The 16,588-nt window shown below is 38.3% G+C and overlaps 1 protein-coding gene across 4 annotated transcripts in view; it reads right to left on the bottom strand.

The window, feature by feature from the left end:
• The window catches only part of NSD1 (nuclear receptor binding SET domain protein 1), a gene marked incomplete at both ends in the record, with an annotated part of 143,349 nt that overhangs the window by 3,654 nt on the left and 123,107 nt on the right, over positions 1-16,588 (bottom strand). For 3 of the 4 annotated variants that reach the window (XM_084244170.1, XM_084244172.1, XM_084244173.1), the window contains 7 exons: positions 73-277; positions 2,006-2,112; positions 5,698-5,839; positions 6,947-7,063; positions 9,683-9,952; positions 12,259-12,371; positions 15,400-15,605. In XM_084244170.1, coding sequence (XP_084100296.1) covers positions 73-277; positions 2,006-2,112; positions 5,698-5,839; positions 6,947-7,063; positions 9,683-9,952; positions 12,259-12,371; positions 15,400-15,605 — 1,160 coding nt within the window. The remainder of the gene's footprint in view (positions 1-72; positions 278-2,005; positions 2,113-5,697; positions 5,840-6,946; positions 7,064-9,682; positions 9,953-12,258; positions 12,372-15,399; positions 15,606-16,588) is intronic. The other variant, XM_084244171.1, reaches the window with a different exon arrangement.

The following is a 16,588-nucleotide window of genomic DNA, read 5'->3' as shown; positions in this document are numbered from 1 at the left end:
ACGTGAATACCAAAGGGCCTTGAGGATTCTGGCTGAGAACAAGGAGTGCTCTAAGTAGATTCTGGTACCAACCTGCTGGTCGCTTGGTCAAATTGAGACAGTCCGCATGATAAACTTTTGGGCAACCAGGTTTCTTACAGGAGACAAGCTGGCCAGCATCCCCACAGCTGAAACACTCATCCTCTCGCTCCTTTGTGATTTCACCCTGGGTCCTGCGCTTCCCTTGTTGCTTCTTCTTAAATTTCTTTGACTTTTCTTCCGTGGCAATGGGTTGATTCTAGAGGTCAGATATTGAGCAGTCAGCATTCTGTCGACACATTAGCTGTATGATCTTGACCCGGTTAACTATCCTCTCTGAGCCTCAGTCTCTCCTCTGGGAAGAGACAGTCCTCAAAGACTGTTGTGAAAATAAGAGAAAATACAGGAGAGGCACCTGGCACATCATAGGTACCCAATAAATGGTAGCATTAATGATAACTACTCTGCCACCTGAATGAAATAAATGTACTTTATTTTGATACACCATGCTGGTATTTAAGGTCACCCTTTTTAAGTTTTATTTTTACGTTTGTCTAATTTCAAAACTAAGAAAGACTTCTCTGGGCATGTATGTCTGTGCATGCACACACATTTCTCAATGTAGTCAACAAACTTTCACTGAACACTTACTATGAGCCATATGCTAGCAAGACACAGACAACTAATCATGGCTTTCCCGCAACTAGTCAGGCATCTTGAGGTTCATGCCCATCATTCCCCTGGTACACTCAGTAGGTCTTGTCTGGGCTCCCTCTGCAGCCCATATTTGATCAGACTGTGTGGTTTTCATCACATTACTATTTTGACCTAGAAGCATCCAGGACCAATATAAGAAGCATGTTTATTACTTCTAGCCCACAGCCATCTTTTCCAATCTCTAAACTTCTACTGATTCATATGTGGAATACTATATCAGACCTTAAAGATGCAAAGCCTTACACCCCTAGTGGATGTAACACCATTAACTTGAGTTAAACTCAAATGCTGTTTTAATTCATAGGCAATAAACCAACTGGATATCTTAAGGAACAGGATGCTACAACCAACTAAACAAAAAAATCAAAACCCAATGTAAATATAATTTTTCTTTTTTATAAAATAATTACTGAGTACTCTTCATCTTCACATAGCATAGCCTTCTATGCTATTTTGCATCTTAGTTCTTAATGGTGACTTCATAAAAAAAAAAGGATTATTGGGGAATAACTGGAATCACTGTGGATCTACTTGGCATCAAAATTAAACTTCAGTTTTCAGTGTGCTGTTACTTATGATAAAGAAATCTGGAAGTATCCAGATATTAATCTATTATGGTCCATTCATTACATAAAAAATTTAACAGTCACTAAAAATGACAGTTAAGAAGAACTGTAACAGCAAGAAAATTATTTTTATAATATTTAAGAAAAGCAAGACACAGATTTGTAAACAATTCTTAACAATTACAGAATTACACTTCATTTAAAGTGCACATAAAAAAACAGGAAGACACAACAGTATTTATACTTGATTACAATAGTTAAGATTAAGGGTCATCCTAGGTTTATCTGCAATGTTATACTTCATTTAGAATCTTAAATTCAGTAGCAGATTCCTTGATATTTTTTAAAAGATGGGGTGGGGGAAGAGGGACCACAATAGGTAGAGACAGAATTAAAGTCACTTTTTAAGAAATGTGAGATCAGCTAAGACCAACAAAGACATGGATGTAACCCACTTTATGGATTCCCATTTTACAATTTTTTAGCTAGAAAGGTATCACCAATTACAAATCAGATTGATCAAAACAGTTCAACACCACCCAAAGATCCTCTGTTGTGTAATAAATTGACCATAAGAATGCTTAGTAAATTGGTGACCCCATAACATCTATTTGAAGTCATTATTTCAAACATCTTAAAGACAGCCCTGCCATGGGGTAGGGAGGACCACAGCATTATTCCCGATGCAAACGTTTGTAAGGTACCTTTGGCCTTACACCCAAAAAGCCACTGCAGTTCGGGGCTCCACATTTGCAAACAGTCTTTCCATTCCCAAGACACTCTAGGTTGTAGTTGAAGGTAAGTTCAGTGCCTGCATAACAGATCATAAAAATATTAATATCTATTGCTTTACTTACATTACTTCACAGAAAAATTTATTAACTCTCATCTCAATATATAACCAAATTCTAATACATTCTAATCCTGTAACATTATTAATCAGCTAATGCAACAAAGTTACAGAAAAATGTAAATAGCCTAACAACAATATTTGAAATAACTTTTACTATAGAGGTGTTAATCCCAAGTTGTTTTTTACTTATTTTCTAACTACTCAAATTCAAAATACATTCATTCAGTACCAAAACCAAAGAAACAGTTTATTGTACTGTGATGTGCCCAGGCAATGCATATGCAAGCATGAAGAGAAACTCGGTTTGTGCCACCACGAGCATATCTTACCTGGCACCACCCAAAAGAAAGAAATTCAGTGCAGAATTACACTAGAAAACTATGTGCCTTTATATCACAGTTAACACCACAATCTAACTGCATGTTCTGAGCCCTGAACCCATTTGTTAAATGGAGAAATAACAACCTCAGAAGCTTTTTTTTTTTAAATAAGTAATATTCTTTTTTTTTTTTAATAGAGGCATGCTTTATTTGTTTGTTTGTTTGTTTGTTTGTTTTATACATGCACTGGGTACAGTCAGAAGCACGGGAGGGTGAGAGAATTCACCAGAGCCAGAGCGGGGAGCAGAGCAGGCAGAAGGACCTAAGTACACTGCTGAGGGGAGCAGCGGGCGGCAGGAGAGGTCTGCGCGCCATGTGGGACCCTCCTCCGGTGGCCGGGGAGCAGCCGGGGATCGAACCAGCTCCTCGGGCGCGGGCAGCTTCGCAACCCAGCGCTCAACCGCTGCGCCACCGGGGAGGCCCAACCTCAGAAGCTTATAGAGAGAATATGACATAATGTACTTATCAGTAATCCGTAAACTTTTAAAACGGAATGTCCAGATTTAAGGGACCTATTGGTCAAAAGTGCATTTCATTAAAACTAAGAATAAAACACACAGAACTTTTTCCAACAATAAGTTAGTTAGATAAGGCCTAACAAATACAAGGATTTTATAGATGTATACGAAGAGGTTGTCTCTCAGTGGGGGTGTTATCTAACAGTCAAAACTGTCAAATCTCAGCAAGATTTCTCACTGTAGACTCACATATCTTTTACCAGTGACATTAAGTGACAGTTTTCATCTAATATTGGAAATAGAGGATTATTTGTTTATTTGGTTGAAAAGATTATAATGCAGCTGGCTATAGTACCAATATTAGAATCATCAGTCATAATCTCGTGAGAGGCTCACACAGTGAGGAACTTGTAGGAACTGAGATTGAACATAAAAGCTGGGTTATGTTATCAACCCTCCCATATTCACTATGAACTTACTGGATTGAATGATAGGGAATTCTACTCACACTACTCTCTTCTAATGAAAAAAAGAAAAAAAAAACCCAAAAACCCATGAATATATAACTGAATATTCATAAATTTAATTTTTATATATCCAACTCAACCACGTATACAAGTATAAGATAGCAGGATACTTGTCAGACCTTGCTGCTCCCTCAGTATCAACTATGTAAATATAAACAATGCAATAAATCAGAAGGTATCAGTGTTCATAAAGAAGACTTGGTAACATTCTAGCAACAAGTATAACGTACAATAATCCTGCACTTATTAGGGATGGCAAAGGGCACTGGAGAAGAGATAAACAAGGACTATGAACATATGGGGTACAGAAAATAATATATATGAGAAGAGTCCTAGAGCTGGATAAGGAAAGAAAGCAAGTTTAAAGTTCTAATTCTAGGGCCTCCCCAGTGGCGCAGCAGTTGAGCAATGGGCTGCGAAGCTGCCCGCAGCCTCCGCAGCGCCGGCTCAATCCCTGGTCACCGGCGAGGGTCCCACATGGCACGCAGACCCCTCCTGACGCACCCACTGCTCTCCTCAGCAGTGCACTTCATCAGTCTGCCTGTTCTGTTCCCCGCTCTGGCTCTGGTGAATTCTCTCACCCTCCCCCGCTTCTGTACCCCAGTTCTTGTATAAATAAATAAATAAATCTTTGGGGGGGGGGAAGATCCTAGTAGAGGTGTGGTACCAAAAACAGTCATCAGAGAGAGAAGTGCAGTAATATGACTAACACTGAGAAATTTATACACAGAAACTACTACCCACTGTAACAGCCCTGGAATGGGTAGAGATGGAGAACAGAATGAGAAAGGAAGGTGTCAGATCCAAAAATCCAAGTAACATAGACATAACAGGTGTACTTTTTAACGGTAGTTTTGCCAAGGGTTAAATGAGATAATATGCTTTGAACAGTGTCTGGCATCCAGTAAATGATAGCCCTTACAGCATTCACTTGATAATTTCTGCTACAAAGCAGAAATCTACCCAATTTAATCTGCGATCATAGATTCCAAACATTCAATACTATCACTTTGGTGAACAGAGCACAGTAATGGCCATTTAAAACTGAAACAATGCAAAACAGGAGAGCGGAACTTGTCAATTTTTAAAACTCAATTTTTAAAATATGAAAATTGTCACAACCTTTAAATTCTGAAAACTCTGATATACAGAATGAGGGTGGAGAAATTCACAGATTATAATGATAATAATAAAAAATTTAGAAGAACATATCTGAAGCTGGCCAAATTCCTTTTTTTAATTATTTTACCAAAATTAATGTTTCCTGAGGTAGAAAACCCTGATTGGAAAAAGGATAACTCTGTTCTTCATATGGAATTTTGGCTATAGTAATATTTACAGAAAATATCCATCACACAATTTTACTGTTAAGCCTCTTAGCCATATCAGATTTACTTTCCTTTCAAATAAACATGTCAGATTTTCCTAGTTACAACCACCTAATATATGTATTCTTAAATCTTCAGAAACACAGGCACCCAAGCAGGCCACTGACTGCCCAATTCACTAGCACCCCAGAGGTGAGGGGTTTTTGGTTTATCTTAATGGCTCTGGGCTCATACACCATAAAATTCAGATATGTGAGAGGTGCATCTTTGGTTTCGATGATGAGAAAAAAGACCTGGATTGCTGGGGCTGTCTAACGCAGACTAATTTCCAGGGAGTACACATAAAAGTTAAAAGTCTAGCAATTTATTCCCTGAAAATCATCCGTACCCAAACCTTGAAGACATTATTCTAGGTGATTAAGAAGAGTCACAAAAGGACAAACATAGTAGGATTCCATTTATATGAAGTATATATGAGTAGTCAAAATCACTGAAAGAGAAAACAGAATGGTGGTTGCCAGGATCTGGGGAGAGAGGAAATGGGGAGTTATTGTTTAGTAGGTAAAGAATTTCAGATGAGGAGATTAAAGAGTTCTAGAGATGAATGTGGGGATCACTGCACAACGATATAAATGTGCTGAATGTTAAAGAATTGTACACTTAAAAATGGTTAAGATGATTAAATTTTGTTATGTGTATTTTACCAAAGCACTGTCACCAACAAAATATTCCATGCCAAGTACATGAATACTGAATACTGAAGAGTTTGCAAACCTCATTTTTTATCATAACACAGAGGATTTTTAGATGATAAAATTTGCAATTCTGTTGTTAGCTACAGAATCCTTACCTGCTTTAATGTCACTTAGGGCAAAAAGACCAACACGAGTATCTCCATTTACAGACCACTTTTGTGTTTCACAGTTGGGCTGGCAGCAATGATTCATGAATCGAGCATAATTTCCCTTGGGACCAGCATCAATGATACGGTCCTAGAATTAAAAGAGATGCAACGCAACAGACAACCTAAGACTTCTACTATTATAGAATACAATTAGAGTATTCTCACTAATAAGTTCCTATTTATAAAGTTTGAATCTCCAAGGGGAGTAGCTCTCAAAGCATAGTCCCTGAACCTGCACTGGGACTATCACCCTATGGGAACTTGTTAGAAATGCGCATTCTTGGGTTATACTTCAGATGTACTAAAGCACAAACCCCACGGTAGGCACAAGCAATGTGTGTTATAACAAACATGTTTGGTGATTCTGATAAATACTGAAGACTGAGGACCACTGCCCTAGAAAAAGCAGCTTTTCCTATATTTTTCTTCCTCAGGTAGCCCTGAACCCTGGTCACACATTTAAGAAATAGCCAAAGGAGATCTTAATACTAATTAAGGCCAGAAGACCACCCCCATCCCAACAAAAGATAATAATATCTGGAAGTAAAAATCTAACAAACCATAATGATACAACTTGATAAATGTTCACAAAATTTCACAACAGGAAAAAATTGTTATAAAAGCTAGTGAATAAAAGAAGTCAACAGAACCTAGCATTCAGGTGCAAAGAAGAATTCAGATACATGAAAAATAGCCACATTTGGAAACTAGAATTAGGAGTAAATTCTGATATAATGCTAGTCACCATGAAATGAAACTCATCAGAAAATTCCAGTAGCTGGAATGCTGACTTGGGTTTGTAGGCTCAGTTTTTTCATCAATTTATATGACCTTCCCAATGTATCAATTAAATATTAACAAGTCAGTTTCTCAATATATAAAAGGGTAAAAGAATGATTATTTACTTTTCCGGCTTCAAATTTTAATCATACTGTAAAAATACTAAAAGATATAATCCCCAATTTATACTAGATGGTTCCAAAGGAAAAGTAGCTTTTTTGCCTTTGGCTATGGAAGTATACAGCCAGAAATGAGCTATCTTACCTACTCTAAAAACCTGATCAAGCAAGCCCTATAAGCATGGCAGTGATGCTTTGTGCAATGCGTAGGCACAACATGCCTACATACACAATAGCTATGACAACTATAATCTCATAGTCTTTTAACAGTGAAAGTATTATTTCTCATTACTTACTTTGTCTAGGGTGAGCATATAGAAATTAGTGATATCATGTTCTTGGGCATAACGGATTCGAGCTCTGCACTCTTCTTCATCTATTAGCTCACCCACGTACTCATTCACAAATTCACCCTAGAATAATAAAACAGGTCTTGACTCAATGGCAAAAAAGTACAATTGTGTTGACAGGTATACCTTATTCCTAAAAAATGAAAATAACAGGTTTTCCAAAGTAGGTCATGTGCACATAACTAGTCACTTTAACCAAGATTTATTCAAGACACATAACAAAAATATGATGCTTTCAACATTTGACAATGAGAACCACCTCCTCACTCCTACCACAGCCACCTGTAGATAGATTGGGATATTCTGGATACTAAAGATCAACTAAAATGGAAGATAAGTAAATTAAGCCTCCTTTATAACAATGATATGGATAGTGAATTCCTTTATCTGACAAAATCCTCAAAAGTGATTATCCCTTAACTATGTTCTTTTTCCTTGGAACATGCCTACCTACTGCCCTTCTACATTTCATATCACCATCCTCTTGACTGACTACACCATATAATGGTTTTCACTCATGCTGTCCTCTCTACCTGCAATGTTCTGTAACACTTAACTGGCCTAATACAGCACATATTTCTCTTTCGTTCTCAAAAATAGTCACACAGACAAGCTATTTTCAGGCTCTTTGCCACGTGCCTCCAGAAACCTTTGTGATTCTACCTTGGGTCATTCCCTGCTTACATCCTCTTCCTCACTAGACTGTTAACTTCATGAAAACAGGGATTGTCTCTCACTTTTCCATCACTGTGTCTGCAGTATGATGCCTGGCACACAATATTGAACAGCTTCTTAGCAAATGACTAAACAGACACCTCTATATTCACTTTATTTCCTAGAAATGAACTTCAGTAAAATTCATCATAAAGTTTAGCTGAAGTAAGATTTATTTAAAGTGTCAAATAAGAAGCACTCTAGAGACACCCTATTGATTGGGAGAAAATATTTCCACACGACACAGCTGACAAGGCACTGATTTCAAAGATCTGCACAGACCTCACACGACTCAACAAAAACAAACGAGTCAAAAAATGGGCAGAAGAGTTAAAAAAAAAAAACACTTCTCCAAAGAGGAAGTGCAAATGACCAACAGGTATATGAAAAAATGTTCAACATCACTTATAATCAGGGAAATGCAAATCAAAACTACAATGAAATACCACCTCATACCAATGAGACTGGCCCATATTAAAAAAAAACTGGCAACAACTGGGCCTCCCTGGAGGCACAGGGGGTTAAGCACAGCACTGTGAAGCTATCCATCGCCACTGCAGCAAGAGTTCGATCCCCAGCTGTTAAAGGAGCTACCCATGTGGCAGAGCAGACCTCTCCTGTCTCACCGGCTGCTCCCCTCAGCAGTGTATTTCACTCAGTCTGCCTGCTCTGCTCCCCACTCTGTCTCTGGTGAATCCTCTCACCCCCCGCACCTCTGACCTATACCCCAGTTCCTGTATGCATAATAAATAAAATTTTTAAAAATGTGGTATATATACATAATGGAATACTATTCAGCAATCAAAAAAGATAAATGCATGCCATTTGCAGCAATATGGATTATGCTCAGTGAAATAAGTCAGAAGGAAAAAGAAAAATATTGGATAGTTTCACTTATAGGAGGAACACAGGGACACCACACAAGGGATCAGGGGGAAAAAGACAAAAACTAGCAGGCAACCTATAAATCAGAGACATTCAGCAGAGAAAGGGAGGGAGAGGGATAAAAACAGGAGAGGGAAGAGCACAAGAGACTATGGTTATGGTTCACGGTTTCCTGGTGGTGGTAATGTTATGGAGATTACACCTGAGAGGAGAAATCAAACATTGTACAAAAATCAACAACAGTGTAAAAAATATATAAATAAAATTTTAAAAATAATAAAAATGGAGAAAATAAAATCATTCTAGACAGACATTACCTATTTGTTAGAAACTTAAAGGATTTTCACATTTGAAGCCCAAGATATTATTTCATTTACACTAAAGATCTTTTTCTTCTTCATGTTCTATGAATCCAAACCTATTTTTCCTTCAGAAAAATTGATTTTATTGTATTATAGGTGATTAACATCTCTTTATCATTCACTCACTATCCTTGCCAATTTAACTACATTTTCCAAGATTTTCACAAAGAGCAAATGAGGCCAGAAAAGGCCACTGTATTTTCTCTATGGACTTCCCTCATCTTTACACATAGTGAACATGTTCAATACCAAGCACGTTAGAAATAATGACCATCTACTCTCAAGCCTCTAAGTGCTGGAAGGATATGGCAAGATATAATAACAATTTTAACTCCTATGTTATTTTCTTCCATGATCAATTTCTTTGTATTTATCAAGAAGAATTACTCACTAAGCAGCAGCAAAGAAGAAAAAAAGTCTGGGAATCAAGAAAAGTTTTTGGGCCTCCCTGGGGGCACAACCAATTAAGACACAACCTATGAAGCTGTCTGCAGCCTCTGCGGCACAAGTTTGATCCCCAGCTAGGGAGCTACCCACATGGTGCAGCAGACCTCTCCTGATTCACCCACTGCTCCCCTCAGCAGTGTACTTTGGTCAATCTGCCTGTTCTGCTCTCCACTCTGTCTCTGGTGAATCCTTTCACCCACCACACCTCTGGCCTGTGCCCCAGCAAAAATAAATAAATCTTTAAAAAAAAAAAAAAAAAAAAAGTTTTCATCACCTTTTTAATATCTGTTTTTGTCCGGAGACCCCAACCCCTCTGTAATGTGCGAAAAATCTCAACCTCTGGATACTGGCGTTTAGAGAAGCACTGGTTTTGGCAGCGCCCTCCAGCTGGACACACAGTGGGGTGGCACTCATAAAGCAGCATGCGATTGATGCATTCCGAGTCTATTCCACAAGGATTCTCATCAGTAGCTTTACAGTTGCAACGGGGAATTTCTGACAAGTCTGCAGTGAAGATCTGTACTCTGCCAATAGGACGGTTCACCTAGAGAAGTAAAATATATCACAGTACATCAGGCAACTCAACAAGAAGATTCAGGATCTTTATAAAAGGAAGATTTCTTTCTCTTGAAGTTTCATGACAAAGGGCCTCCCCTAGTGGCGCAGTGGTTGAGCGCTGGGCTGCGAAGCTGCCCGCAGCCTCTGCAGCGCCGGTTCGATCCCCGGCCACCAGCGAGGGTCCCACATGGTGCGAAAGACCTCTTCTGCTGCACCCGCTGCTCCCCTCAGCAGTGTATTTTGTCACTCTGCCTGTTCTGTTCCCCTCTTTGGCTCTGGTGAATTCTCTCACCCTCCTGCGCTTCTGACTGTACCCAGTGCTTGTATAAATAAATAAATATTTAAAAAAAAAAGTTTCATGACACATTTTATATGATTTTGAACTACCAAAATTTAGCAGTAGCATATTAGCAAAATAGCTAATATGTGCAAGCAACCCACATGACCATTGACAGATTAATTTTTGAGTTTGTTTTTCCAGCAGTTTTAACTATTTGTAAGGATTGGTATTTTATGATTTCTAGTCTATCAGAGGTCTTCCAAAGATAAAAGGGAAAATTTATTTATTAAAAAAAAAAAAAGAGTATGGGGAATATAAAAATGAAATTTATAATAAAAAAAAAGAGAAAAGAAAAAAAAAGAACAAAACTCATTCTATCTTGTTACTACCAGGTATACAGGTCAACTAGACCCTTTTGTAAGCTTACTGTAATTATGGAATTTTAGTGTTTTTACTTTTCTGTATCTTTTATCATTTTTTCTTTCATCATTACACATCAATAGTTCACAATTATGCCCAAAAAAACTAAGTTAATCAGAACACAGAACAATAATAAAATCAGTCTATTATTACATTAAAAATATAACAATAATATAATCACTGCATTATAATGCACTAATGAAAAAATCACACCTTCATGTATGTATTACTTTTCCAAGGTACTACATCATCTTTCCAAAAAGCCACTAAACATAACATCTTTTATATTCTGCTTTTAGTAGGACTGCTAGATTTAGTAAATTAAAGTCCAAGCTACCCAGTTAAGTCTGTTTTCCAGATAAACAACAAATAGATTTTTAGTTGAAGGATGCCCCATGGACTATCTGGGACATAATTAAATACAAAAGACTAAAGATGGTGGTAAAATTGATTTCTTAGGGGCCTCCCTGGTGGCGCAAGGGTTAAGACGCAACCTATGAAGCAATCCGCAGCCACTGCAGAGGACTGAGTTCAATCTGCATGAGTTCAATTCCTGCCCAGGCAGGGAGCAACCCACATGGCGCAGCAGACCTCTCCTGGCTTGCCCGCTGCTCCCCTCAGCAGTGTGCTTCGGTCAATCTGCCTGTTCTGTTCCCCACTCTGTTTCTGGTGAATCCTCTCAGCCTCGCCCCACTCCTCAGGCCTGTACTACTCAAGCTCTTATATGCATAAATAGATATATCTTTAAAAAAAAATTTTTTTTGATTGCTTAATGAAATCCCGGGCTGTAAGACTTCAGAAATGCAAAAAAATCAATGAGTATACCAACAATCCATTTCTAAAGACAAATATGTATGAATATATGTGGTACTGCCATACAGGAATGACATTATAAACTTTCTGCAACAAAAACCTGGGCAATCTCATTTTGCAAACAAAGCAAATAGTATTCTTTCATGTTTAAGCACCCAAGCTAACTTGACAGTAAGATTTGTAAATGCCTTACTGTAAAGTATCTAATTAATTTGTTCTTGAGTACCTCTACATTTTTACTTCTGTAAATTATTCATTAATAAAATGAATTAAAAATGTAAAAATATACAAAGTGTCTACTGGACCAGAAGATAAATAGAAAGGACTATCTTACCAGGTAGATGAAGATTAAACTGGTCACCTATGAATTCCCCTTGGCAATCCTAGTCATACTGATTACCTAAAGTATATTATCAGCCATTACCAAGAAGACTCATCATACATGTCATTCATATTTTGGTACTGTTTATTATTTTTGATCATGAGTCTTTGGTCCCTTTCAAACAGAAAGATGTTTACTGTCAACATAATCTACCCACTGGTATGAAAAGACAACAGAAAATGAAAGTCAGCTAGAGTTAACAGATTTTGTACTCTATTTTAAAGGGCTGCTAGCATTTATAAAGTGCACACAATGGAGTTCTCACTTTTTTCAAGCTAATACTGCTACTTAAAAGTAACTATGATTGTGTTTCAAATTTTCATGATGAACAGAATGGGAAGAGGACAAGCTACAGGATCTGTCATAGAGATGGGAGTCTCCTGAGGGGTTTTTTCACCTTTATATGCTTATAAGGTGGTGGCTTCTTGTCATTCTTCCGGTCTTCCTGAAGCTGTCTTAGCTCTTTTTGGGCCTTTAACTCCTCAAACCTTGCTGCAGCTTCCTGAAGAGCTAAGAAAACACATAGCACAAGTCACTCAAAAATTTCTGGGTGTTATTTTGCATTCTTTCCCCTTTTAAACTGGGGAAATTCCATGTTTCAAACAAAAATCAACCAACCCTACATGAAAGAATAAAATATAACTTATTTTCAAGTAAATTACAGTCCCCAGAGTAATCAGGTATAGATAGCACTAAGACAAAAAGCATACTCCATTACTAAACCTACCTCAGAGGAAAACATAAAACAAAAACCAAACAGCCAAATGATTTGAAAAACCCACACAGAACATCTCCTAAGGACAACTAGATTACATCGTCTCAGTAAAATCACTGCCTTTAAGTTTAATTCTTTCCTCAGTCCTGAACCTCATTTCCAAAAACATCCTGCCTCCAATGTGCCCAGGTAACATACCCATGGTCCCCTGGAAAAAAAATTCCAAGTTGAAATGTCCTTCTCCTTCTTGCTTATTCATTAAAGCACCTCTCCTACTCTTGTAAGAGTCAACTTATAAATACCAACCTTTCATTTTAATGAAGAACAGATCTTTACTACAGTAACTAATCTGCATCAAAGTCCTATACTTTTTTTTTTGAAGATATATTTATTTATTTACACAAGCACTGGGTACAGTCAGAAGCGCGGGAGGGTGAGAGAATTCACCAGAGCCAGAGCGGGGAGCAGAACAGACAGAAGGACCGAAGTACACTGCTGAGAGGAGCAGTGGGTGCGGCAGGAGGGGTCTGTGTGCCATGTGGGACCCTCGTCGGCAGGCCAGGGATCGAACCAGCGCTGCAGAGGCTGCAGGCAGCTTTGTAGGCCAGCGCGCAACTGCTACACCACCGGGGAAGCCCCAAAGTCCTATACTTTTATATGATTGTAGTTCTGGGCCTCCATGGTAGGGCAGGGAGGTAACCCTGGATAGCTATAGCTATCAAGCTATTGCCAGCCATTGCAGCATGAGTTCCATCCACGGCCAGGGAGTTAAGCGACATGGCACAGCAGACCTTTCCTGTCTTTCCCGCTGCTCCCCTCAGCAGTGTATTTAAGTAGATCCTCCTGTTCTGCTCCCACTGTCTCTGGAGAGTCCTCTCACCCTCCACACTTCTGGCCTAGATCCCAGTTCTTATATGCATAAATAAAATTTTAAAAGTAAATTAAACTTTAATCATTATTCCTTAACTAGGTTAAAATCAGTGAAAAGAATTTCAAGTTTTTCCTCTCTGTGGCTTTCCCCTTGCTGTCAGTTCTAAAAATTTTCCCTCCAATCCATCTTTCCCCCCGCCACCATTTCCCTGTCATCTAGCAGAGTATGTGTTGCCTGGAGTCCTATAAATTGTTCTAAGATCCTTCTTTCCTTCATCCTATTATTTTATTTAGCATGTCTTGCCTAATCTATCTATTAACATTGATGCAGCACCCACCATCTCCTCCACTCCCCTTGTAGCAGTCTTGTTGTCTCTACTAGAAACTACTGATACAGTCATCTCATGGATAGTCCTGGGTGCAGCCTCTCACCGTCTATGGTTTCAACATTCTACCCAGATTAAGATTTCTAAAACTGCTCAGCCCAGTGCTCCTCTAAATTGAATACTTGGAGATTACTAAATCAGCTTGTCAAAGTCAACATGTGCTGTCTTCATGTTACAACACTTTAAATTGCTAACTTCTTCACAGTCAGTATATGGGTTAAGAGTTTGGATTCTGCAGCCCAACTACTAAAGCTTGAAACCTTCCTCATTCTCTTACCAGCAATGGGACCTTACACAAGAAATTTTATGTGCCTCAGTTTCCTCATCTATGAGATAAGGAATAATGGCATCTAACTTAGTTTGCCACAACGACTTAAATCAGAAAACAATATTTAACTAGGGCCCATAAGGGGTTAACTGTTATTATGGTTCATTCTTCAAAGTACATTAGGAAAAAAGTCATTCATAATTTCCAAACTGCCACCCCCAGCTCAGTTATACTTCCTTTTGTTCTGCCACAAAGCTCACCAAATAGTATTTTGACAGCTGGTATCTGTGACCAAATACCCCACAGAAACATCTGTCCCCTGAAGGCAGAGGCACCCAACCAGCCCGGTTAGAGGCATAAAAAAGAACAGAATCCCAAAGCTTCAGCAGACTCAGACCTGTGATAATCCCAACAAGTCAACTTCTTCCTTAGTCTCAGCAGTGGTCAGCTCTGTGTAAGCACAGATGTTGATCATTTGGTCCCTGACCATCTGAGACTACAAAAATTCAAAACCAAAGATCCCACAGTATAAGTGCTTATACATTCCATAAGTGCTTATACAGAACTGTTAGTAAGTCCTATACCTGGTTCCCTAGGGAAGTCTCACTTACTGAGAATGTTCTTGTACCTCACCAAGAAGTTTCACTTGGTAAGAATTCCTCTTAACCTTATCATGCAGACAAAAATCTTACACTTCAGAATGCGAATATATTTAAATAGCAAAAAATACCCAGATTGATTGCTAAAGGAAGAAAGTAATTTTCACTGATGGATAACTATGTGCCCTGCAGGGTTTTTTTTTTTTTTTATTGCACTGAATTCTCAGAGCAACTTTCATTCTCTACATAGTAAGAGAAAACTGAGGCTCAAGATTGACACCACCCTTCCTGGCTTCTAGCTGACCCTACTCCTTCATTGAGAGGACAGTTTATTAAAAAAATTGATTCCAAACATGTATGCTTTGACTTTTACTATCTCATTTTCTCTATAATTTGGGGGTAATTTTATTTCTTCTCAGTGAGCTTTAAGAAAAAAAGTAAAGAAAAAGAAAGAAACCTTCTCGTTACAAACATGGCTCTGCTAGACACTCTAGCCCTTTTGAGCAAACTAGTGTTTACTCTGGGTCACCCTCCCTGCAAAATCCTATAGCTGTAGCCACATGCTGTCCTATACTGCCTCCACAGAGCAGAACACAGCTGCCTGAGCATGTATGAATTCTAACACATGTAATTCTAACACATAACACAACAGATATTCAGGCAAAAAAGGTTTCCTTAAAAACAAAAAAAATACTGTTACCTTTTTTATATGTCCCATCTACTCCTTTGCCCATCTTATCCTTACTGCTCACATCCCCCTCCATGTAGGGAAAGACTCGGGCCTGGTGAGTCCATAGGTAGTCATTAGATCCAAAGAAGAGCACAGGGAACTCGCCCACATCATGTCTCATTTTATCAATATTGGAAGGTACAGCTCGAGGATGGCAGATCTCAGCAGGCCACCACCTGGAAAAAGTGAGAATAAGGTAACCTCAAGAAAGCTGTAAAAGCACTAGGAAAATACTTTTAGAAGGGGAAAAAGGAACAATGACTGTCCATATTAAATTCCTACCATTTATTTAACTACAGAACGAACAAGTAGTATATGCTACAAGCTTGAAAACTCCCACCCACCCAGCCACCCACCCTTGTTTTTATACACATACACACTGCTTTCAACTTAGCTATACTACTAGGAAAAAAATCTATTAAGAGGACTATGATTTGTGACTATAATGTTCACTGCAGTGTCATCTACAAGAATGAAACCTTGGAAACAATCTAAAAGCCCAACATTAAGGGAAATTATATAAATAACTGGTACACTACACAGGCATACCTCATTTTGCATGTTTTGCTTTGTTGTGCTTGTAGCAACTCTCCAATGAGGAGGTCTACCAGTGTCATCTTCCCAACAGCATGTGCTCACTTTGTGTCTCTGTGTCACATTTAATTAACGTCTGTATAATGCTTTATTAGAAATAATGCAATTGCATACTTTAAATAGACCATAACACAGCATAAACATAACTTTTGTTTGTATTGGGAAACCAAAAAAATTGGTGTGAGTTGATTTATCACAATATTTGCTTTATTGTAGTGGCCTGGAATCTAACCTTCAATATCTCTGAAGTATGCCTGTACAATGAAATACTATTTGGCCTTTAAAAAAGTCAATTTTAGTAACTGTTAGACATACAGAATAATGACACCAAGAAACCACTACCATTAACCCCCTGCAAAAAAAAAAAAAAAAAAAGGTGCAGAAAGGAATACAGTTTGGCCTTGGCTATTAAAGCAGAATGTGAATGCACTTCATCATTTAGCTAACCATAGTCAATCTCAGGAATATGAGAGTGAATGAAAAAGTAACTTGCAGGAAAATACAGCAACAGAAATTCCTTAAGATAAAGATCTAAAACACACATGACAAAGGGTAAGAAAACAAA

This window comes from Talpa europaea, assembly GCF_964194135.1.
Source record: "Talpa europaea genome assembly, chromosome: 9".
NCBI classification, from domain to species: Eukaryota; Metazoa; Chordata; class Mammalia; order Eulipotyphla; family Talpidae; genus Talpa; species Talpa europaea.
The sequence above is the reverse complement of the archived record's forward strand: the minus strand, read 5'-3'. Positions and strand labels throughout refer to the sequence as shown.